The sequence below is a fragment of the Ahaetulla prasina genome, chromosome 4 (genome assembly GCF_028640845.1).
Source record: "Ahaetulla prasina isolate Xishuangbanna chromosome 4, ASM2864084v1, whole genome shotgun sequence".
Lineage (NCBI taxonomy): Eukaryota > Metazoa > Chordata > Lepidosauria > Squamata > Colubridae > Ahaetulla > Ahaetulla prasina.
In genome coordinates, this window is record NC_080542.1 from 52004187 (window position 1) to 52030257 (window position 26071).

General features: G+C 39.9%; 1 protein-coding gene across 1 annotated transcript; it reads left to right on the top strand.

Annotated features, from left to right (window-relative positions):
* The first annotated feature begins 1041 nt into the window (after nt 1-1041).
* Nucleotides 1042-10132, top strand: LOC131198655 (interleukin-8-like). Its single transcript, XM_058183528.1, has 4 exons — nt 1042-1275; nt 5767-5881; nt 5990-6071; nt 7343-10132. The coding sequence occupies exons 1-4, from the start codon at nt 1158-1160 to the stop codon at nt 7358-7360; spliced, it is 333 nt and encodes a 110-aa protein (XP_058039511.1). The 5' UTR covers nt 1042-1157; the 3' UTR covers nt 7361-10132.
* Nucleotides 10133-26071: the final 15939 nt, after the last annotated feature.

The window sequence follows — 26071 nt, forward strand, 5'->3', positions numbered from 1 at the left end:
GCTCCACAAAACCGGTAATCTTCTTATTTTAAGTTCTCCTCTCTCCAAAATAACTCGTGCTCCTTCCAACCGCAGGGGGGAGGAAACCCCCGCACTCCGGAGCACTCCACTCACGCCACCGATATTCCTTCCTTCTCCTCCTCAATTCTTCTCCGTGCCCTGTTCACCACCAGGCTGCTGCAGTTATAAATCCAATGCCCCGGTGTCACCGGGCACAGCGGCCCAGGCGACGACCAAAATAATGGCCGCGGCCTGTGGCCTCCGAACCCCGCCAAGCCTAGGACGCGCCAGCATCGGTCCCCACAGTCCTGTATGTCGGCTGGGAGACCCCTGGCGAGCCGTCCGTACGGCAGGTGTCCTTTTCGGAACACCTGGCCCCTGAGGGCCTCGGCGGCGGCCGGATTCGGGCGCTGGAGGCAGGAGAAACCTTCCAGACGTCCGTTGCCACTGGATACCGGAAGTCGTCTCCAGACAACTTAAACAACTTATTTGTTAAGCAAACAGAAAAAGCTTCACAGATCTAGTGCTTATCTTTTCAGATATTGATCTCTGGATGATTGGGTTGCAGTTTCCTGGATCCATTTTTTGAAGATACAAACTATATCAGCTCTTTATATATAGTTTGTTTGCTTGTGAGCAATAGGGAAATGTTTGCCACTGTTTTCTTCTCCGGTTTTTCCCCATCTTTCCAGTCTAGTTTTCATAGTTAGGAATGCCTGGTGATCTTTCCAAAAACTAACCAATCGGTCTCTGATGAGCGTTTTGAAATCTGCTAAGGCCGATTAGATGCTAGCCCAGCCATATCTTTGGTACCTTTTTCCAAATAGCATCCCTTTCCTGATTTCTCTTAATAGTTGCAGATTAAAGACAACAGCATTTCCAACGATGTCCAGACAAAATAACTTCTTGTTCATGATCTCCCTCCCGCCCTTTCCTTTTCTTCCTTCCTTCCACCGCTATCTCTCCCCTTCCTTTCCCATTCTTCGGCTTCTAACCCCGAGGTAGAGGAATTGGCTCAGGAATCGTTCTCCGCCCTTTCTCTCGCAAGGGGTGGGTCTTGGCAGCGCCGCCGTCGACAGCTTCTGAAGAAACCGCTGCCTCGCCTGGGTCCTTATCCGTTTGGGTCAGCCCAAGAGGGATAAAAGCCCGGCGGCTGGATGGAGCTGCTCAGAGTGTTCTACAGCAGTTGCGCCAACATGAGCTGCCTAGCCTTCCGCACGACCACCCTACTTGTCCTCTTCCTACTGCTGGCCGGGAGCGCCTTGCAGACCCATGGTAAGCTGATTTCTGACCCTAGGCAGGAAGCTGCAGGTAAGAAGGCGAACGGGCAGCTGTCTTCTTCCATCCTGGGCTGCCCGACAGCTCTTCGCTCTGCGCTGGTATGCGCTGGTAGCAGTCGCTGCCCTTGTGCCAAGCTGGGTTTCTGAAGGGTAAGAAATCGTACAACTGTGGTTATGGAATCCTTCCCCACAGTCGAGGGAGGTTGCTAGAGAGCGCGGGGTTGACGCGGTCACAGCCACTCGTTTGCCGGGCTCCGTGCCGATTTCTCTGCAACTCTACTCACTTGCTTAGAGGTACCTCGTCTTCCCGTAGTCTTATCGCAGAGAACTTTGAAGAAGGCAGAATTTAGCTTCCCAGCCTCACACGCGCAGAAACGAACTCTTGTAGTAGGGGCATACTATATCTAGGGAATGTTTTGTGCTTCGAAGGTCATTGTGCATTGCAGTCGTCAGACTTCAAGTGTTTTCCGTTTTCATTTAGTGCAGATTGGAAGAGAAAGTGGTGGTACCTGGGTAGCGCAATTCGAATATGAGAACGTAGAAAACTTAGCACTAGGCATCTGAAAGATGAGAGAGAGAGAGAGGGAGGGAGGGAGGGAGGGAGGGAGAGAGAGAGAGAGAGAGAGAGAAAAAGAGAGCGCAAAAGTTCTGTGAACAGAAGATGCTTCTGAGGCAGAATGGTCATCCGCTCCGTTTGCTGATTAAACAACGATGACACCAAAAAACAAAGTATCTTGTGCTTGATGAATCTCTTCTTGAAAACTTATCATTTCTGTGAAATTCATATGATTTCTTGTGGTGCTTTTGTAGAACCAGGGATCTTATTGACATTCACATAGAGAACTTAGGATTCAAAGAATATTTAAGAATACTTACCCATTGAGGTGATTTCAAACTAAAGGTGCAAAATATAAGCTTGAATGAAAACAGCAAATATATTTATCGATTAAAAATTGGTATAAGTTTCTCTGCTGTAAAAATCCCAAGCAATACCACATATCACAATTATAAAAAGTACTACAAAGTAAAAATACTCCATTATTTGTGTGTCAGATGACTGAGATTGTCCAATAGTGAAATAAGGTAAATTCTGATTTCTAACATGACAAAATAATTGACAAAAAAATTGACAACTCTTTTATTAGTAAAAAGCTATCATGTTATAATAATTTGAAGGTCAAGTTATATACCATCAGTATGACAAGAGTTTATAATTTAACTCATTAATAAATAAATCAAATAATTCCATAATTATTTTTAGATTAGAATTTAAAATTATCTATTTATTTCTCTTTCTACAAAATAATTTAAACAACATAAAACATTTTAGCATTCTTTCCAAATATTTTTCTTCCATGAATATTTTTAATTATTTTGTTAAACAAATTAAAATAATCTATGTTCATATTTCAAAATCCATTTATTTCTATCATTTGATCACTATTGTTCAATCTTTCGTGCCGATGGTAAATGACTCTGACTGCTCCTTTTATTATTTGTTCTCATATTTAACCTTTGTATATTATGTGTTATGTATTGAATATATATAGTTGTGTTAAGTCCTGCTAAAGTGAAACTAACCTTTAGATGACCCTAACCATTAACGTCAACTGTTTTGGAGAGAAACTTAGAACATTCATAGCTGGGCGGGCCTTTTTCTAGTAGTATGATTAGTTGAGGCCCTATGGGTCCAGAGTAGAAATTACAGGGATTTGCCTGTTGTTGGCAGAGTTCCAGTTGAATCAATAAATGCTGCTGTATCTATGCTGGCCTATTCTTGCCTACTGTAGCCACCACACAATAGTGGCGACGAGGGTGGGATTCTGCAGAGGAGAGAGCTGCTGCTAACCAAGAGACTGAAATCATTGAGTGTCAGACAGGGTAAAGAGCCCTAGTGGGATCACACTCCCCACCCTGCCTGTCAGTAAGACACACTGGAGGTACAGACGTACCTGAGGGATCCGTCCCCAGAACTCCTAAGTGCAGCCCAGCTCCAACAGCATAGTACAGGCATTAACCAGCACTACAGGGGCCTTCTCAAAATGGCTAAACTGGGAAGACTCAATGACTTTGATATTACTCACCCAGATCAGTGGAACTCATATGTCTCCCAAGTAGACAACTATCTCAGGGCTAACCAGATCACAGACGACAATCTGAAGGCAGCAATCCTACTATGTGTCTGTGGACAAGCCACATTTGATATCACTGAAAATATGATAGCATTGGCAAGCGTAGAGACAGTGTCCTACTCAGACCTCAAGAAAAAATTAAGCGAACATTTTGAGCCTAAACTCTTGGTCATCGCCCAGCGCCATGCATTAGAGCACATGCATAGAGATCCGGGGAATCTGCAACAGGGAGGCCGAATCTTCACTAAACTAGACTTCACCCAGGCCTACTGGCAGCTATAGGTAGATGATGCTACTGCAGAATCACAAACAATAGTCACACACAGAGGTGCATTCCGAGTGCGCCATGTGCAGTTTGGGGTAAGTGTAGCAACTCTTTGGAACAGGGTTGTTCCAAAGTATTATGGAATGAACACTGAAGAACATTCCCATCCTCTGTCTGTACTTTGATGATGTGCTGATCGCGGGGGAATCAGTAATAGTCCTGGTGGAATGTCTCTGTGCACTACTCCAACGTTTCCACAAGGCAGGTCTAAAACTCAGGAAGGAAAAGTGCCAGATCGGCGTGGAATCCACAGAATTCCTGGTTTTCCGCATCGACACTGCCGGAATCCACCCATCTGAAGCAAAACTAAAGGCAATTCAGGGGAGCTCTAAGCATTCCTGGGCTTGCTCAATTTTTGCGCAAGGGATTTGCCTGTCATTTGCAGAGTTCTAGTTGAGTCAATAAATGCTGTTGTATTTTGTATTTTGTTGTATGTTGCTGCTGCTTTATTCTTGCCTACTTCAGCCCACAGACAATATTATGTATATTTTAATATTTTTGCAAATTAAAACTTTCTTCACAAAGCAGCTGTGATTTTTTTGTGGCAGTTAAAAAAATATCCATGCTATACTAGCTGAGTTAAGACAGTCTGTAGTATAACCTACAGTAGCCTGCATTATATTCAAAGCATGATGTATCCCAAACCGCATGAAAATATCACTACTTCATATCCAAATATCACTACTTTTAGAAAAAGTGGAGCCTCAGGTATGATTTTAAACCGCTGCTCTGGTTCTTACTTATAAAACCATACAGCACTATTATACCTCCTGTTAAGGTAGCCAGGCTAGCTGGAAATACTGGATTAGAAAAGGTGTAGAAAATGAAAAAAAATGGGGAGACAATTTCCCACATTTTCTTATCAGTTCAGGCATGGTGGTTAGGTTATGCATAGGTTATTCTCAGGTATATGTAAGGATGCTGTATAAAAGTGAAAACATAACAATGCAGGTAATAACTGCCTAAACCAGAATCTAAATAGTCTGAAATTTTTTACTTATAAAATGTAAAATAAAAAAGAAGATAGAGTGAACTACATGATAAATGAATATGATAGTTGGAGCTTGGATGCTAACAGATTGTGTTAACATTGAGAATAACCACACAAACCCTTCAGAATAAAGTAATATTGGGGAAAAAATGTTCTTATTTTCTGTTTTTATCAGTTTATTTATTAAGACCAAGTTTCTATAGTGATAATGCAAAAATTAAGAGGAACTGGGAAGACTAAAAAAATGAGATTATATAATAAAGGTATAAATACAAGATGTTAAGATTATATTGATTCAATTAAAAAATGAAATATCTCTCAATAAACTTCTGAAAAGAAATATGTCCTCGATTTACAACAGTTCATTTAGTGACCATTCAAAGTTGCAACAGCACTGAAAAAAGGTGACTTATGACCATTTTTCACATTTGCGATCATTGCAGCCTCCCCATGATTCAAATTTGGATGCTTGGCAAATGACTCATATTTATGATGGTTGGAGTGTCCTGGGGTCATGTGATCACTTTTTGTGACCTTCTGACAAGCAAGGTCAATTGGGAAGTCAGACTCACTTAACAACCAGGTTATTAATTTAACAACTGCAGTGATTCACTTAACAACCATGGCATGAAAAGTTGAAAAATGGGGCAAAATTCACTTAACAAATCTTTCCTTTAGCAACAAAATTTTGAGCCTCAATTAGTCCAATGTGGTCATAAGTCGAGGACTACCTATATATGGTTGAAAACCTTGATGTTGTTGCAGTTCTAATATAAGGACAAATGCTTACAATCATATAAAATATTTTGCTTGCTTGTGTGGGATTCATTTATGAGACTACTGGTAGATTTGGAGTTGTTTATTTTTCAGTCAAGGCATTTATCCTTGGGAGAATATTTGGAATTAAGTATTTGGCATGGATTTCCATATTATATCTGTTGGAAAGTATAGCCAGGGGATAGATCTAGTAATATTTAAATATATATATATATATACGTAGGATTGCATTGTGAGTCTCTGGTTGTTTTTCCTCCACAGCAAGAGAATTGCGTTGCAAGTGTGTGAAGGTTGTTTCCCATAGAATTTCCACTGGGTCCATTGCTTCTGTGGATTTCATACCTGAGGGACCGCACTGCATTAGACTTGAAGTCATGTAAGTGTTCACGGCTAGCCCGCTGCATTTTAGTTACTCTACGGCTAGGCCAGCTAAGAGCTGTTTGATCTCACTCAGAAAATAATGTTATTCTTTCCACTGTCACAGACTCACCAGGAAAGATGGGAAACAATTCTGCCTGAATACGACAATGCCATGGGTTCAGAGGGTTGTCCAAAGATTTACAAAGGTATTTATAAAGATCATTTAGTACAGCGGTCACCAACTGGTGGTCCGTGAGAAAATTTTGATGGTCCACAGAAAAATTATTTGCATTTTTTATATTGCACTAAATCAGGGGTTTTCAAACTATGGTCCCTAGGCCGGATATGTGCAATGAACGCTTGTGTTATTGCACAGTCTCCCCCTTCGGGATCTTTTTGTGTAGGTTAGAGAGGAGCAGAAATTCCTATTTGGAGTCTGCTTCAGCCTCCTGGTGCAGGACTTTGGGCGAAGGCTGGGGGAGAAGCGCCACTGGGAGCAAAGAACCGGAGGGCCTTGTTCCAGTGGGACTATATCATGGCCTGGAACTGGCTGACCATCTCAGCCCGCTGAGCCTCCAGGTGCTGGTACCTGGCCTTGCACTCCTACAAGTCTTCCCTCTGCTTGGAAAGCCTATGCTTGTAGTCCTCAGTGAGGTGCTTCTGCTGAGTCTTCTTCTTGGTCAGATCCAATCTGAACTGAGCTGTTTTGCCAACTCTTTCTCATGGTGGCTGCTTAGATCCAATAACTGTTTCCTGTTGGGGCCCTAAGGAGCCCAGGTGGGCAGGCAAGAAGTGGCTAGGAGGGGAAAGGTGAGTTTAGGCTGGCGAGGTGCCCCTCGACATGAGTGACATCAAGTTGGCCACGCTCACCCAGTCACATGACCACCTAGCCACACCCATCCAGCCGGTCATTAGGCAGATTATATTAGTGGTCCACAGGATTCAAAATTATGGATTTAGTGGTCCCTGAGGTCCGAAAGGTTGGTGACCCCTGATTTAATAGACCTGCATACAGAAACCACATTCTAGTACAGCTATAATCCAGCAACAGTAATTGTTTACTGAAGGTAGTGAGATTTTTAAGCAACCTGAATAAAGGACTGCTTTTTTGTTGTTGTTAGAAATCTGAATTCTTTTGTTCAAATTCTATTGCAATATATTTCATACATATGTGTGAATACACACACAGAGAGAGATGATTTTAATAATATCGTCAAAAGTTGTAATATAAATGCAGTGTAATCAGCAAGAAAATGTATTTTATACCTAATAAAAGAGGTCCTATAAACACAAGGTGCTCCTAAAATCTCCATTAACAAAATGTAATTAGGGTAAGATGGTCTGTTGCAGACAGAAATAGTAAATCTATCGCTGAGACTACAAAGTACATGGACAAGAAAGAAAAAGTTGTATGTGGCTGAGACAGCTTTGCCTTTTTCTACTTTTCATGTTTTCAATTATTTCTGGTCTCTTGCAGCGAATTAGTAACCTGTGATACAAACACTATTGTTTGGCTGTGTAGCTGCAAGAATAAACACTGCAACTGTGAAGAGAGAAAGAGAGAAGGAAGGAAGAAAAAAAATTGACGGAAGACGACAACCCAAAGATTTAATTATTCCTTTAGTGGTTCCAACTTTGTTGTATTTATTATTCAAATATGTTAATGTATTTATTGCTATCTCTCTATATCAGTATTTCTTGGTCATAGCCATATTAAGATGTGTGGACTTCAACTTACAGAGTTTCCATACACTTAAAATTCCAGTGCCACGCTTTTGTGAATCTAAATTTCTTCATATCAGATATATGAAAGGAATAGCAAATAGCATCGCCTGCAATACTTGTTACTCCCCTCCGTCGTTTCTCTTTCTCTCTCTCTCTGTCTCTCTCTCTAACACACACACAGAGAGAGATATTTGATTGCTTGAAAGGGACAGACACACATCCCACAATCTTTCAGAATTATCTGCCTTTTTGTCCTTTTCTCAAGCAGCAGCAACTGGGTAGAGCCCGGGGGGTGGGGGAGCTGATTCCGATGGATCACATGGCTTTCTGCCTCATTGCCGGAAATATCTGGAGAGACAAATTTCCCAGTCTTCGCTGGATCAGCTGATCTGCAGGCCGCAGTTAAGGGGCCAAGGTGACCGGGGAAGAGAAGGGCTGCCTCCTGGGCTGCCCACACCTACTCCCTTCACTAGGGCTTATTTTGGGGGTAGGCCTTATATTGGGCCTACCCCAAAAAAATCAGAAGGGCTTACTTTCGGGGTAGATTGTATTTTGGGGAAAACATGGTATTCAATGCAATCTACATGAGATATTTATAATCCATGACTTGTAGTCATTTGTTTAGTGATTGTTCAAAGTTATAACCCTGAAAAAAGTTATTTACAACTGATCCTCACACTTATGGCCATTGCACCATCCCTGTGGTCATGTGATCTGAATGTAGGCACTTGGTAAGTGGCATTTATTTATGACAATTGCAACATCCTGGGATCATATGATCACCATTTGCAATCTTTGCAGCTAATTTCCAACAAGCTGGATTCATTTAATGACCGCATGATTCACTAAACAGCTATAGAGATTTGTTTAATCGTGGCAAAAAAGATTATAACTTTGGGCACTTAATCATTTAACAATTGCCTTGCTTAGCAACAGAAATTCTGGACCCAACTGTGGTCTTAAGTCAAGGACTACTTCTGTTACACATTGAAACTAATGAATGTTGATTGCCTTCTTGAATGTAATAATAGGTTATGAGCCATAGTGGAATTTATTAAAAAAAAAGTGGGATATAAAACTATTAATACGGTAATGCATACCAAAAAGTATAAGCAGAAAAGTACCCTATACTTTCCCTGCCAGCCTTTTTGGACCCTATTCATTTCAATGGAGCTTACTAAAGGCTAAATAAGGGCGGGGTATAAATGTAAACAAAAAAAAAATGCAACAGCCACATAAAAGCATTACCATTGACTAATACTTATTTCATATTTCATAATCATAAGTGGGTGGGTTTTTTTGAAAATTTGATGACTTTGTATTTTCAGTGAATGTTTTAGAAAGTGTTTCAATATGAAAATTTATGTGGAAATGTTAAGCAATGTTTTAAAACCACTTAATATTGTTTTTAGGTCTTTACTGCATCTTGTATTGCCAAATTACTTTGAGGCTTGGTGGATCTGTTGTTTCTGGAATACTAAAAAATATAATCTTCAATGAAGCCACAAAGTACAAACTAAACATTTAAAAGTATGCAACCTGGGGCTGATTTATATTTATCACTTTGGTGCATGAAATTTATATCTGGTAATTAATTTATCAATGCTCAATAGTCCAGTTTAGAAATATTAATCAATTATCTACATGATATTCTTTTTTATATTGCCTCTTGGACCAAGTGAATCATCAAGATAATATGTGATACATTATTATTTTATATATTACAAATTTAATGAATTGATAACAAGCTTTACATCGAGGGGGGCTGTGTAGAGAGAGTCTCCTCCTTTAAATTCCTGGGAGTCCATCCCAGCGAAGACCTCACCTGGAAAAATAACATGATCCAGGTTGCCAGGAAGGCTCAACAGAGACTCCATTTCCTTAGGGTCTTGCATAAAAACAAGGTGGAACAACAACTGATGACCTTCTTTTACCAGTCCACAATAGAAAGCGTTCCTCACTTATTCCATCATGATATGGCATGCCAGTTTGACAGCCGCGGATAGAAAAACATTACAGAGGGTGGTGAGCACAGCACAAAACATTGTGGGCTGTCCCCTGATACCACTAGATGAGATTGCTAGGGCTCACTGCTTTAGAAGAATGAGAAAAATCCTCAGGAACAACTCACACCCTGGTCAGCACTCCTTTACTGTCCTACCATCTGGAAGGAGATACAGAAGCATAGCCAGCTGCACGAACAGGCTGAAGAACAGTTTTTATCCATGGGCTGTCAGATTCCTGAATGTGAAATAACATCATATCTACATAGTATGATGGACTTGCAAGGCCGGTGCAATGTGTAACATGTTCACACTGGTGCAATAGGACTGGGTGTCTGTTAATATGATTTATTGAGTTAGGGATTTTCTGTCTTCACTGTGAGTTGTTTTGTGTTGGGGGGGGGTGCACTGAGGGAGTTCAACCAATCTCATTGTAAATATGTTGTGCACTGACTAAAATTCAGAAATCTATAATTTTTTAAAAAATAGCTGCAGGTAATGTAAAATAATTGAATATCATGATAGCATGTCTTTTAAAAATAAACACTTATATCTAATATTGTTCCTCGTGTACTATTTTGAGGGCAGCTACTGTATATCGAGCCTTCTCTCAGAAGATTCTACTAGAAAAGATGACTGGAACAGATATTTCGTCCTCACTTTCAGAAAGAGAAAAAAGGCCCACTAAATTTTAAACCCATCAATTTCTCATTTTTACCAGGCAAGCAGATTATCAAGCAATACATTTACGAGCACTTGTGCAAGTATGCTTTAATTTATAGGAGTCAGCTTGAGTCTTCATGAAGAAATCATGCCAGTCTAATCTTATCAATTTCATAAACTGATTAGTAGATCAAGGATGCCATACACTCAGTGGAGCCTTTGAAAGAGTGTCTCATGATGTTCTCTTTCATAAAATGGTAAAATATCGGCCAGAAGTTACTTCTATTAGATTCAGTTGGCTGAATGACTGCATCCAAAGAGTCCTCATCAATCACGCCACTTGTTTGCTTGCAGATAACACCAAATTTGGAGCGATTCAAAAATATTTAAGCAGTTTTAAACACTGAACTAGAGTAATTCCTAAATGGGTAGGAAAAATGTAAACACGTGTATATATTTGGGTAGACTTGGCTTGGCAGTAATAGATCTGAAAGGGGTACCATAAGTTAAACCTAAATCAGCAATGCAAGGAGGGTGTAAAAAGGGCAAGTACTATCTTATAGTGCATTTGAAGAAATGTTGAATCAATGACAAATAATTGTTTCATTCCAATTGTTTTACTATATTGTTGTGCCCTGGTCAAGTCTCATCTGTCACTATGTGGCATGATAGTTCCATAGGACAGTAACAAGCTGGAGGAAATTCAAAGAAAGGTGGAATGGCTCTCAGGCTCTTCATGATAGTGAAGAGTCTGTAGGTCACACCTCATGAGGAGCGTATGGGCATGTTTTGCAAGCAGACAGATCAGTTAACAAAAGGTATAATAGCAATCTTCATATATCTGAAAGGTTCTCACAAAGAAAAGGTTGGGGACTTGTTTTCTATTGTCCTAGGACAGGGATCAGCAACCTGCAGCTCTGGAGCCACATGTGGTTCTTTCTCCCCACTGCTGCGGCTCCCTGTCACTCAAAATTTGTGTCACAACCACTAATGTGCGACATCCACTGGCACACGATTTATTGAGCTTTTCAACCTCCGTAGGCCAAATCCAGTTCAGAAGAAAACAGGACTTTTAATTCAACTACATATGCTAGTTTTGTGGCCGCTCAAGAATAGTCAGGCACGGGAAGGGTTTTGTGGCTCCCAGTGTTTTCTTTTCTGTGGGAAATGGATCCAAATGGCTCTTTGGGTGTTTAAGGTTGCAGACCCCTGTCCTAGAAGTTATGACCAGAATCAATGAGTTAAAAATATTCATAGAAGAAGGGTCAGGCTAAATAACCAGAACAGCTTTCTGACTATAGGAGCTACCAACCAGCAAAACAGGCTGCTGCATGAACTTGTGAGTTGTGACCTTCCTGAGAGGTCTTCAGAAGAAGAAACTCTGTGATTATTTGCAGGAGATGCTCTAGTACAGAGGTGTCAAACTCACGGTCCCCGGGCCAGATGCATCACGCACTGGCCATGCCCATCCCCAGTTTAACAAAGGGGGGGAAAGTCACGATACGTCACGTGACGATGATGTGATGACGCGAGATTGACATCCTTGCTCTAATGGATTCTACTAGAAATTGGACCAGGTGAGATCTAATGTCAGATTCTATGGTTCAAAATAAGACTTGGATCATGCTATCATTAGATAAATGAATAAAAATTTCAATCATCATATAATATCAGTGATTCTGCATCAAGCTGGAAGGAAATACAGCATCAAGATTACATTTAGAATATTGCATGTGGGTCTAGGCACCGCATTTTAGAAAGGATTCTTTTGAATTGGAGTGTGTCCAAAGAAGAGTAATCAAGAGGATAAGGAACTGGGAAGAAAAAAATTATGAAGAACAACCGGAGTCACTGGATGTATTTACTCTGATAAGAGGAGACATCCAGGAGACATGATAAATGTCTTCAGACATTTCAAAGACTAACATGAGGAAGGTGGGGCAGAATTTTCAGAGTTGTTCCAAAAGATTGGCATTTCCTAATAGTAAGAGCTGTTCAGCAATAGAACAAACTGCTTTGAGAGATGGTGAGCTATCCTTCATTAGACATGTTTGAGCAGATTGAGAGGCTGGATAGCATCTGTTGGGGATGCTGTGGCACTGGATTTCTGTGCTGGGCAGGAGATTGGACCTGATGATCTCCAGTATCGATTCCAATTTGAATTTATGTTTCTAGTATTCCTTTACTCCCAGCATCTCACAGCACACACTTCCCTACGCATGCAGAAGGAACATTCAACTGTGGAAGCAAAAATGTCACCCACAATTGGAAGTGGTTAATTCGCAGATAGGTTTATTATTTCAAATGAGAGTACAGAATAACAGAGTTGGAAGGGACCTTGGAGGTCTTCTAGTCCAACCTTCTGATCAATCAGGAGACCCTATGCCATTTCCAACAAATAGCTCTCCAATCTCTTCTTAAAAACCTCCAGTGATGGGTTACCCACAAATTCTGATGGCCAACTATTCCACTGATTGATTGTTCTATCAGGATATTTCTCCTTATTTCTAGGCTGTATCTCTGATTAGTTTCCATCCATTGTTTCTTATCCTGGCTTCAGATGCTTTGGAGAATAATTTGATACCATCTTCTTTGTGGCAGCCCCTTAGATATTGAAAGACTGCTATCATGTCACCCTAGTCCTTCTTTTCATTAGACAAGACATACCCAATTTCTGCAGCTGTTCTTCATATGTTTAGCTTCCAGTCTCTTAATCATATTTGTTGCTCATCTCTGTACCTTTCTATAGTCTCAATGTCTTTTTTTTACATTTCGTGGTGACCAAAACTGCATGCAATATTCCAAGTGTGGTCTTACCAAAGCATTATAAAACAGCACTAACACTTTACTTGATCTTGATTCTAGCCCTACGACTGCATTGGCTTTTTTGGAGACTGCAGCACATTACTGGCTCATATTTAAGTGGCTGTCTGCTAGGACTCCTAGATCCTTCTCACAATTATGCTTTTGAGCCAAATATCACATAAACTATACCTGTGCATTTGGTTTTTCTTGCCTAAGTGTAAAATCTGATTTTTCTCACCACTGAATTCTGTTTTGTTGGATAGAGCCCAATGTTCAAGTTTATCAGGATCTTTCTGGATCTTGAGTCTACTTCTGGAGTATGGGCTATTCCTGCCAGCTTGGTGTAGTCTGTAGATTTGATCAGTTCCCCTTCTATCCCCTATCTAAATCATTTATGAAGATGTTGAAGATTACTGGACCTAAGACAGAACTTTGAGATACTTCACTGCATAGTTCCCTCCATATAGATGTTGTTCTATTAGGAACTACATGCTGAGTGCAGGGTCAGTCAGTTATGAATCCATCTAGTGATGATACTATCTATTCCACATTTTTCTATCTTACCAAGAAGTAGACTGTGGTTTACTTTGTCTAAGATCTTACTGAAGTCCAAGTAAATTATGTCCACAGCATTTTTCTGGTCCACTAATTTAATCACTTTTCCAAAAAATGCAATAAGATTTGATTGGACTTATCTATTTTTGACAAAGCCATGTTGGCTTTTGTTCTAACTATGCTTGCCCATAGGTATTTGCAGATTTGTCGCTTAATTATACTTTGTACCATTGCTGTCAGTGTGATTGGTCTTTTTATTTATTTATATATTTGTCAAACACAACAATATATATAAGCATGAAATAACCATATGAATTGGATACAACCAAAGGGAACATTAGGACAGCAACGGTAGCACCCTGGTGCTCTTATGCACACCCCTTACAGACCTCTTAGGAATGGGGTGAGGTCTATAGTAGATAGTTTTTGGTTAAAGCTTTGGGGATTTGGGGAAGAGACAATAGAGTCTGGTAGTGCATTCCAGGCATTAACAACTCTGTTACTGAAGTCATATTTTCTACAATCAAGATTGGAGCGGTTCACTTTAAGTTTAAATCTATTGTGTCCTTGTGTACTGTTGTGGTTGAAGTTGAAGTAGTCTTAAACAGAAAGTACATTGTAGCAGATGATTTTATGAGTTATACTCAGTTCTAAATTTTCTAAACCCAGGATTTCAAGTCTGGTGGCATAAGGTCTGTAGTTTTCTGCATCCATTTTTCCTCTTTTTTGAAGATGGGAACAACATCAGCTCTTTTACTAGATTTTTATAGAGAACTAAGTTTCAGACAGCATAATGGAGAAAGAAGAGAACAGAAGAAAATAGAATAGGTTACAGACTAGGATATAGGAAGAAAAAGAAGGATTAGAGTGAATAAAATTCAAAAAGATCGGTGTTTGTGCAAAACAGGAAAGAAGGAAGGGAGGGAGGGAGAGAGGAAAGAAGGAGATAAACATGAGATTAAAAGCTTAAAAAAAATAAGACATCTGAATTAGTTAATCATAAAAGTATTTACTAATTCAGTATTAGTTATACCTATCTTTCTCATTGCCCTGAAACAAATCAGGAGAATTTCTTGCCCATTCCTGTAGTTACATTGATAACAGGAAAAATGTATTCATTGCTTGATATAAATATTTGATTATTTCTGCCCCACCTATGTCCACATTATTTCTAAACCCTTGTTAATTTTTAAAAGCTCAACATCAAGCTCAAAAACAATCAAGAGGCATGCTTACTTTTTAGTTCCTGAACCATGCTTCTATATACATAGTCACATACTGTAATTCCTAGAAATATCAGGAAAAATGTTCCTAAAACCAAATCGAATATTGTATGCTCCTTTTCCCTGTTTCTGCTAACCGCATTGTCCTCTATTGCATTCCAGTGTGGAAACTTCCCACAGTACCATTGTTTATGAAAGCAACAAAGCCACATCCTAGAATCCAAAATTAAGGAAAGAAAACAAGGCATTTCACTAAACTTTTTCAATGTACTCCTAGTGTATATAGTATAATGTTTTTCACTCGTCATAAAAAAGAAGGCAGGACAGACTTATTGGCCTTTGTAGCAATCTAAGACTGTGGGACTTTTGACAATGAATTACAATTATTTCCATTTTCATGTTTGGGCTGCAGTGTTACTACTATATTCTACTGTAAAATATTTTGGCTATTTTCTCTCAGAACATCCTCAAACCCTCAGTAAACAAACAATAGATTTCACCAGTGAACTACTTGACTGGCATAGATCAATGCACAAAATATTGAATCACAAATCCCATTCAAGTCTCTTCGGCCGGACCACTAACTCACATATATAGATATTTTGAGACTAATCTCTTGGAATAGAATTTGATTTACTTGTATAATTATATCTGTAATTATTTTCTATATTGCTCTGTTTTCTCCAATTTAAAATATTGAATAAATTAACATTCCTTTATCCTTAGAAAAATAATAGCCCTTCATATTTAAATTATTGAAGTTTTCACATTATTGTTTGAGCAATAGCGCAAGAGACAGTGTTGCACAGTTATTGTTTATCATTGAGGCTGGTGGTTTGGTGGCTGTACCCATATTTCCAAGTACACAACCACAAAAGTTATGCAGAAACTCACTCTCTTTGCAAAGTGCCCTTGGACTAAAGGACAGAGATCTCTGTGAATAACTATTAAAATTGGTTCTAGGATTATAGGTATCAGTAGAAGCTGCTATGACATCAAAACTGTCATTATATACATCACAAATGGCACAAGCATATGTCTGTCATGACTCAAGTACATAATTCATAATGATTTTCATTATGTTTCACCACATAATTGTGTAATGATCACTGTGTCCCAATACCTGGAATGCTTGATTGAATGCTTGGTTTTCAGTGAAAAAAAAATCAAGGTGTCTAGGACCAAAAAAGAATAAATCTAGCAGAAAATGATGCGAGATATTTGAGGTTATTTTGAAAACAGAGAATTTAACCTATGAAAGAGAACAGAGTAGACCAACAAAGATGATTAGGGGCTGAAGGCTAAAATATATGAAGGATGGTTGCAGCCACTGGGCATGGCTAGTCTAGTGGAAAAAAGGGCCAAGGGTCACATAATACCAGAATTCCAATATTTGAGGAGCTGTCACAGAGAGGAGGGGGACAATCTATTTTCCAAAATACCCCAAAAACCAAACAAGCAACAATGGACGGAAATCGATCAAGGACAGCTTAGCACAATTGTGATGGCAGAGATTGTGCAAATATGAGATGCAGCACTGCAGCACTGCAATCACCCTGGCTGTTTGACCTTATAGCTGTTTTGCAATCTGGGGAAATCCATATTCTGAACAGAAGGCTATAAATATTCTCTATCAGCTTCACAGCCTAAGTGAAAAATTGCTAAGATGTAGGAAGTAACTGGGAACTAACCTCACTAACCTAGAAGACCTTTCAGGAATTCCAGAAATGAAAGAATTATGAAAATATGAATTCCATTAATAGTTCATTTTAATGGCTTTTTTCCCTTTAGATTTCAGAACTAAAGTTAATTTTTTGAAACAGTGGGTAATTTTTAGATCTTGACATGAGAATTTGGTCCTAAGTTAAAAATTAAACAATAGTAGTGTGATTATTGTGTTGGACCATTATAACCAAAACACTGAGTTGTGAAGCTCAGGGCACATAACTACCACTGAGAGGACTGGGGAAATCTTAAGGTGACTCTATCACTATGGTTAATATTCACTCTCTCTTATGCTTTGTATTTTTTATATTTTAATAATGACTGTTTTAATATATTTATCATTCTAATTAATTGTTGTACACTACCCAGAACCACTTTTTGAAAGAAGTAGAATGCCACACTGTATAAATTTGATAGATAGATATGTGGGGGGTGGAGTGTGTGAGAGAGAGGGGGGAAGGAGAGCGAGGGAGGGAGGGAGAGGGAGGGAGAGAGAAAATTATAGTTGGGATAAAAATAGTATAGTGAAAATATTAGCTAGCATAAGGTAACTTTCTATCTCTAGAAGTAGGGGAGGCTGCAAAAGTATGTCCCCAACCCTACATATTCCTGCAGTCTTGTGTAGAAGGAAGCTATTATGAAAGCTCCCCTTGGCAAAAGACCTGCTTGGTCTTTGCTATGAAACTCCTCTGCTGTGTCTTCTATTAGATTACTCACATCATAGCAAAAGCCCAACCAACCTAAAAAAATACCTAATTATACTCAAAAAACTATTTGCAAGCTAATACTGTGCTGAAATTTCAGATGAGTCCCTTAAAGCAAGGGTTTAAAGCAAGGCTTGGGGGCCAGATCCGGCCTGCAAAGTGCTTAGATTTGGCCTTCGGGGCCACCCTGGAAACAGCGAAGGACCGCTCCGCAATGCCTCTGCCAGCGAAAATGGAGATTGGGTGGGCTGCACACGCCTCTTGAGCTCCGTTTTCACTGGCAGTGGGTTGCAGGAGGCCGTTGCAGCTGAAAGCAGAGCTTGCAAGGAGCCTGTTTTTACTGGCAGAACTCTTGGGCCACCACAGGTTCCCCCAACACAAGTGACATTGAATGCCACACCCACCTGGCCACACCCACCCTGGCCCCCCAAGGTCAAACACAACCCTGATGTGGCCTTCAATGAAATTGAGTTTGACACCCCTGCCTTAAAGATTCCTTCCTGATATCCTTGGCTCTTCAGTCACAAAATTAGACTGAGCAGGCCCATTCACTCAGCAGTGATGTGTCACTGGACTCTGGTTTACCTTGACAAGGACGGGAAAGCTACTTGTGTGATAGTCAGGGGTTAAATGCTAGTGGTTCTCTCCGGTTCAGTGATAAAAAAAAAAAGCTACCCTTTTGGGTGAACCGGTAATTAGCTATTCCTGCAAAACCTAGGAATTCTGACATAAAAACGGAGGATTTTTAGGACTGGAATGTAATAGTGCAGGGTAGAGTCCTCCTGCTTAGGATCCAATCAGCTAGCCATGTCTTCTTAGGACCAAAACACCATTAGGACCAGTATAATTTTGCAAGAAGGGACAAATGCACTTACTATATATTGCCAAACTGTCTCATGAGTCAAGAAGGAAGACATTATGGATTGTGGAGTAGGCATCCATATTTCTTATAAGGGAGTTTCCTAGCCATCATGCTACAACCTTACTTACCCTCTCTACAGATCCGAGGAAAACAGACCAAGTATGTTACTTACTAATCACTTTAATCCATGAAAATATTCTGCTAACTGGTTTTTCTAGGAAGAAGTACTGTAAATAACTTCTTCTTTCTCTAGTCTGACCTAATCAGAAAATGTAAGCAAAGGACTAAATTTCTTTCCAAATATTTTGACTTGTTAAGTATCTTAATATTTATATTACGCAGAGGTCTAGAAGAAAATTTAGAAGAAAAGAGAGAAAGAATGAATAACTCCTTTCTGAAGTGATTGATTTTGGTCTGTTGCTTTTGGGATCTTATATAGGCAAACACACCAGAACCTCAGCTAAGGTCTCAATCCATAAAAGAAAAGAAAACATAAATCAATGCTACAATTAACTTCAGCAATTGTAGCTCAAGATTTGTTGCCGCTGGCTGAGGCGTTGCTCTTACTTGGCTTCCAGCCAGACTTGGAGGAGCAAAACAAACAAAAAAACAAATGCTCCAGACAAAAGCAAAATGGAGACTGTCTGCCTCCTTGTAAAAGACAAACAACAAATATCTGACAGGAGAACATCTAGTAAGTTGATTGGCTGCTCAAAATTTGATTTTCTGGAGGTTTGCTTTTTTCCATCCATTAGCATTTAATTTAACCCTTTCTCTGACCAAATTTCCTGAAATGTAATTTATCCATCTTACTTCTGCCAGCAAAGTAGATTGGAACTAATTACCATATTTTTCAAAGTATAAGACGCACCTTTTCCCTCCAAAAAAGAGGGTGAAAATCTGGGTGCATCTTATATTCCGAATGTAGCCCTGCCCAGCCTCTTAAACAAAGGTTTCAGAGGCTGAAAAAAGCCTCCGAAACAAAGCTTCAGTAAACAAGCCTCCAAACAGAGCTTCAGGAAAAAAGCCTCCAAAGAGAGCTTCAGAAAAAAAGCCTCAGAAAGGAAGTTTCAGAGGCTTTTTTTCTGAAGCTCTGTTTCGGAGGCTTTCAGAGGCAGAAAAAAAAGAAAGAAAAAAAAAAGCAAGGCACAGAGCTCACAGTCCTTGTTGCTAAAATTCACCTCTGGGAACAGTTGATTGGAGGTATTCCGGGAGGTCGATCCACCCACCAATCAGCTTTTTCTTATTTTCCTCCCCAAAAACTAAGGTGTGTCTTATACTCCAGTGCATCTTATACTCCAAAAAATATGGTAATAAGCACATAAGAATTTAAGAATTTTTGCGAAGTAATTTTATTATGGAAAAGCTAAGAAGCCATTATGAAAGAATTCCAAAATTTCTAAATATCAAATGTGGTCTGCTTTCTAGTGAAACTGAAGTTGAAATTCTTGTGCCTTAAGGCCGGGGAATAATCCTCTCTCTTGGGATGAGGGGGGAGGTCCATTTTCTTTGTCTTTTTTTCTGGTGACAAATTGTTTTCCTCCCACAATGTGGGGCCTAATTTTCACAGTTGCATTCACTACAAACAAACACAAAAATATTCTGAAATAAAGTCTAAAGTTACATAATATCCAGTGGTGGGCTGCCAATTTTTTAACAACTCTGCCCTAATGACTGGCTGGGTGGGCGTGGCTGGGTGAGTGTGACCAACTCAATGTCCATAATGTTGAGGGGCGCTTCACCTTGCCTGGCCTCTTGTGGCCATGGGGATGCTACAACAGTTTTAAGTGTGAAAAATAGTCATGTCACTTTCTTCATTGCCCTTGTAACTTTGAATGATCACTAAATGAACTGTTGTAAATCAAGGATTACCTGTACAAAAATACAAAAAAGACTTTGCTTTCAAAAAGCTGCCCTAAATACCAGTCATTAGATTAGAAATGGGGGGGGGGATACACACTGAAGATCAATGAGTCACAGCCGTCATTGAAAGCTAAACCATTCTGTCTGAAGATATTCCTTTTCCTCAGCAATACCTGCAACCTGGAGTTACAAATCAGGCTTTGTAATTAACATTGAGGAATTAAAATAGTTAAAATACAAGAATAACTATCAGATGCCAAGTTACAAAGGTAAGTGAAACCCACCACTGGCTTAGATTTAGATTTAGATTAGATTTTATTAGATTTTTATACTGCCCTTCTCCTGAAGGACTCAGGGCGGTTCACAGTCAGGGTAAAACAATAAAATGTGCACAATAAAACAATAATTAAAAAACTTATTAAATATAAGGCCAAATTAAAATCCATTTAAAACCGTAAAACCCCATAAAATTTACATCCAAATATTAAAAACTACTAAAAATTTCTATGCCAGTCCTGCGCGAATAAATAGGTATGTCTTCAACTCGCGGCAGAAGGTCCGAAGGTCAGGCAATTGACGGAGTCCTGGGAGAAGTTCATTCCAGAGGGTGGGAGCCCCCACAGAGAAGGCCCTTCCTCTGAGGACCGCCAGCCGACATTGCTTGGCGGACGGCACCCTGAGGAGTTCCTCTCTGTGAGAGCGCACGGGTTGGTGGGAGACAGTCGGTAGCAGTAGGCGGTCCCATAAGTAATCCAGCCCTAAGCCATGGAGCACTTTAAAGGAAGTAACCAACACCTTGAAGTGCACCCGAAAGATCACAGGTAGCCAGTGCAGCCTGCGCAGGAGTGGTGCTACATGGGAGCCACGAACGGCTCCCTCTATCACCTGCACAGCTGCATTCTGAACCAACTGGAGCCTCCTGGTGCTCTTCAAGGGGAGCCCCATGTAGAGAGCATTGCAGTAATCCAAGCGAGAGGTAACAAGAGCATGAGTGACTGTGCATAGGGCTTCCCGGTCAAAGAAGGTGCGCAACTGGCGAATCAGGTGGACCTGATAAAAAGCTCTCCTGGAGACGGTCATCAAGTGATCTTCAAAAGACAACCACCCATCCAGGAGAACGCCCAAGTTGCACACACTCTCCATCGGGGCCAATGACTCGCCCCCAACAGTCAGCCGCGGCTGCAGCTGACTGTACTGGGGTGCCAGCATCCACAGCCACTCCGTTTTGGAGGGATTGAGCTTAAATGACCTCTCTGCTAAAGGCTTTCATTCTATGAGCAAGAGTAACTTGGCGGCTGATACTCTTTGTCGGTGTGCTGCTGCCTCTTTGCCAGTGTGAACTGCCTTCACCCGCAGCCCCTTTGCCGGCACAAATGGCCTGTAGCTGCAGCCTCTTTACTGGCGCAAGGGCTCCCCTGCATCCCATTTTGGGCCTGGAAAGCCTCCTGGACCAATCTGGAAGCCAAAATAATAATAATAATAATAACAACAGAGTTGGAAGGGACCTTGGAGGCCTTCTAGTCCAACCCCCTGCCCAGGCAGGAAACCCTACACCATCTCAATCAGATGGTTATCCAACGTTTTCTTAAAAATTTCCAGTATTGGAGCATTCACAACTTCTGCAGGCAAGTCATTCCACTTATTAATTGTTCTAAATGGGGCACCGGGGCTGGAGGGTCACATTGGCAAAGAGGCTGCAGCTGCAGGCCATTCGCACCAACAAAGAGGTTTCCCACATGCGTCCCACCCCCGCACATGTGTGCAAAGACCTGAAGACCAACTGGCCAGCAGGAGGCGCATCACATGCATGGTAGAGCTGGGCTGGGGTGATGGCTGGTGTGCTCGCAGAGAGGGCTCTGTGTGCCACCTGTGGCACGCTTGTCATAGGTTCACTATCACGGAATCATTAGATCCATTTGCATCACTTAAAATACCAGCTGGTCTCACTCACTTCACAAGATCTCCTTAGGTAATCATCCAGATTTAAGGAAAGATCACATGCCCCCAGAAAAGCAGTTAAAAATCAGATAGAATGCCAAACTTGCATCCTGCCTCTCAGCCATTTCTTCCATGGCTATGCCAACCCTTCTGTAAATAGCTGTTCCAGCCGTGTTGGAAGTATACTCCAAAAACAACCCTTTAGCAATCTTTAAGAAAGTCAAGCCCCACAAAAAACTCCAGGGGGGGGGAATGGGACGGGGGAGGGGGGGGCAGGACTCAGGAGATCAGTTTATAGACAGAAAATCTGGGTGTAAGGCTTACAATGTAACAAGCTTGACCCAGAGGCAGTTTCTGAAAACACTTAAAGCAGCAGGGTAATTAAGATAAAGATTAGGCTAGAAATACAAGCATACCAGAATCTTTCCTTCCTGTGATCCTTGCCGGATTAGCCCTATAAAGTGGGAAAAGATTTCTTCCAACAATGGTTCTCTGAACTGCACAGAAAATTAACATCCAGTTAATCAGTGCGAACTGGTAGCAGCCCACCTCTGATAGTATCCCACATTATGGCTTCTCTACCTCATCCTTAAAATATTTTCTTTCCTTTTTACTTTTCAGCGTAACATCCACCCTGACAGAGAGTTGTATGAAGCCTATGGATCAGAGTGGGAAACTATGGCCCCTTTATGACTTGTGCAATTGAACTCCTAAATTACTGAGCCAGCCATGCTGGTTGGAATTGATTCCAGAAGTCATAAATGGGCCATAGTTCCAACACCTGCTATTAATCGTAGAGATTATCTTGTTGATGTTTTGTTTTATATTATTTTTATTATTAATAGTAATACTATATACATTTCATAAATCCATAATATAATTGTTTATTATAAACATTTCATGAACAAGCTAATTTATTTTAAAATTTGCTTTTTGGCTTCTTTTCTTTTCCTTCCTTCCTTCCTTCCTTCCTTCCTTCCTTCCTTCCTTCCTTCCTTCCTTCCTTTCTTTTTTGCAAAATCATTAATTATCTCCTCAAAATCTATTTCTACTGCCAATTTTCATGGATATGAGAAAATATTATCAGTTCTGTTTCATTAGAAAAATCTTTCAACTTCTATATATACTTTAAAAGTAATTTTTATATCATGTCATACTTCTGAGTAAATTTTCATACTGTTTTCCAAAATGCTGACAAACAATTTGCCCAATGGAAGATTTCACAAGGAACATACTCAGAAACACTGCATTTCCTTATGAAATTTAGTAGCTTCTTCAAAGTCTTCAAAATCCATCATACTTTCTGAGATTAGTATAAAATTAATAATATTAAATGTCTTTTGTACTATTTAGGCTGGCAGCTTTTCTTCACCATAAACTGTCACATATATGCTGGATTCACATAATGTACTAAGGTACTAGTTTTAATAAACAGTACTAGCAAATATCAAATTTAGTTTATCTGCTAAATAAGCTGTGATTGTCTGTTTTAATTATTCCTTGGTTCTCCTTGCATTTTTTTTGGAAAACCTGCCTCTCAGGTTTGTTGATTGTTTTGTTTTTCTTAAGTGATTTTGGATAAGTATGGGGATTACTTCTGAAAATCAGTTTCCCTAACCCTGTGGATGCATGCATGTGGCTACTACATCAGCTATAGAATGATTGGGCTTAGAAGAATGATTAATTATTAAAATATAGAAGCACCCAATCACAACCCACTCTAGACCAAATTCCCAGCTAACATGGTTATTTGTTTGTTTGTTTGTTTGTTTGTTTGTTTGTTTACATTTATACCCCGCCCTTCTCCGAAGACTCAGGGCGGCTTACAGTGTATAAGGCAATAGTCTCATTCTATTTGTATATTTTTACAAAGTCAACTTATTGCCCCCCCAACAATCTGGGTCCTCATTTTACCTACCTTATAAAGGATGGAAGGCTGAGTCAACCTTGGGCCGGGCTCGAACCTGCAGTAATTGCAGGCTACTGTGTTCTTAATAACAGGCTTTACCAGCATGAGCTAAACCGGCCCAAATAATTCTGGGTGAAGCCACCTAGAATTCCCAAGTAGGGAAAAGCAGAAGTTATGGATGGGGGGAGGAGAGATAAAATACAATGGTCTCTTCATTCCACTACATTGGTAGCCTAGTAGGCAAAGTGAAAAATTTAGCTGGCAGTCTGGGGTCTTTGATTTACTTCAAATCAAAGTCCTGCATTCTGAATAATATTACCACACACAGTGAAAGATTTAATACAATTTGGTTTATGATATTCTGGGTTACTTCACTGGGGAATTTCCACAAATAAAAATGAAAAGGACTCAATGACTCCAATCTGCAGTTACACAATTGAGTATTTTAACCTCCCACCATCCCATCTTCTGTTTAATGCTGAAAAAAATGCCATAAAAACAACATATAAGATGTTATTTTATTAGCAGAATCAAGCTAGTGTAGAAAGTTAGCACCCACTTCTCTCCTAGAAGAATGAAATGTTTTGAGAAATATTTAAAAGCTAGAATATTATATTTCCCTGGATGAAAAATTGAGAAACATTTTTAGGGGGAGAAAGCGGCCCCCACCTTTCTTAATAGCCCTCAGCAGATATCTACAAAACAAAAGACCTTCAGGTCCAGGGTGATGGGATTAAGAATGACCCTTCAGGATATAATAGGATTAACCCACTACCATCTACCACTGCATTGCACAATCTCCTAAGGACATTACATCACCCAGCAAACTTCAATCAAACTTAGGAGCTCAGACACCCTACTGAGCTAGCTATGACCCCTACATAATTCCTACAACACCCAATAGAATACATGTTCATGCACAGGAACAGGAAGCTCAAGTGCAAAGCCCAAGAGAAGGTAAAAAAGCCCCCACTCTCAATGCCATGTGGTCAGCTGCCCAGAACCACCCATGTACTTCTGCTTCATCAATAAATGACCCTCTTTCCAATCAGCCTCCATTCTGTCTCCAATGCCTTTCTCTCAGCTTGGAACTGAACCAGATAGATATTTCTTCCAACACTACTAAGATTTTTTTTTACTTGTTACATACGAATGCTTCAGGGTACAATGATGAACATTCCATTGTGAAAACTTATCTTTTTGGAGAAAAAAAAACTTCACTGTAAGCATAGTCTTGGTATAAACCTCAACTTTTAATCTTTGGGTTCTGCTGGTTTTGCAAACACACAAATACATCAGTGAGATGAAATGAAGGTACAGCAATACAGAATCTATCACAATTCCAAACATTTTGTATTAAAAAAAAAAACCCAAGAAAATGAAAATGTAATTGGAAATAAGAACAATCAGCAAATGCTGAACAATTATAATCATTTTTTTTAATTTCAGCTTGATTTCAGCTTCATTTAAAAGGCTACTTTATATGGAAATTACAAAACAGAGGAATAACACAGAGAAAGGAACAAGGGAGTGATTTCAGAATTGGTTGGGAACAGTATCACACTTGTATGCATAATTTCCATGCATGTGCAGTCCTTGTATCTGAAAGCTAAAATGTATTCAGATTTTGCCTTTCCTCTTGATAGTGATACTAGTCTCTTAAAACCCAGCACATTAGTCGCATATCTTGGATGCTGAGGTCTGAACCCAATGAGAGGTTCTGTGGTGAAATCTCATAAAAATTGATGAAAGAATATTGCTTTCATGGCAACAGTTTAGTGAGTCAGGACAAATACTGGCAGTGCTCTAAAATCACAGTGAGGTCTCCTTGCATAGAATCATATATTTGTCCCCTTTATTAGACCATATATTCATTGTTTCAACATAATTTCATGTGAATTGCAGCACGTGTGGAGTGAAACATTCTATGGTGCAACCATGGGATTTTACCTTCTAGTCAGATGTTAAGCTCATTTACTGGAAAGGCTGGGCAAATAGCAGCAAAAAGTGTTGAAACCAGAGAAGTCAACAAATCATTTTATCTGGTAGCTTTCTGTCTTGAATCACTTCTGAAAGATAATACAGGATTTGGTGCCACTATGAATAAGTTAAATGAAGATTTTTTTTCTAGAAACAGAATGTCATATATGTTCTGGACTGACACCACACAAATTAAATTTATTTGCTGTGGTCAGAAAGTTATATAGCACTGACAGGAGATATATATAGGA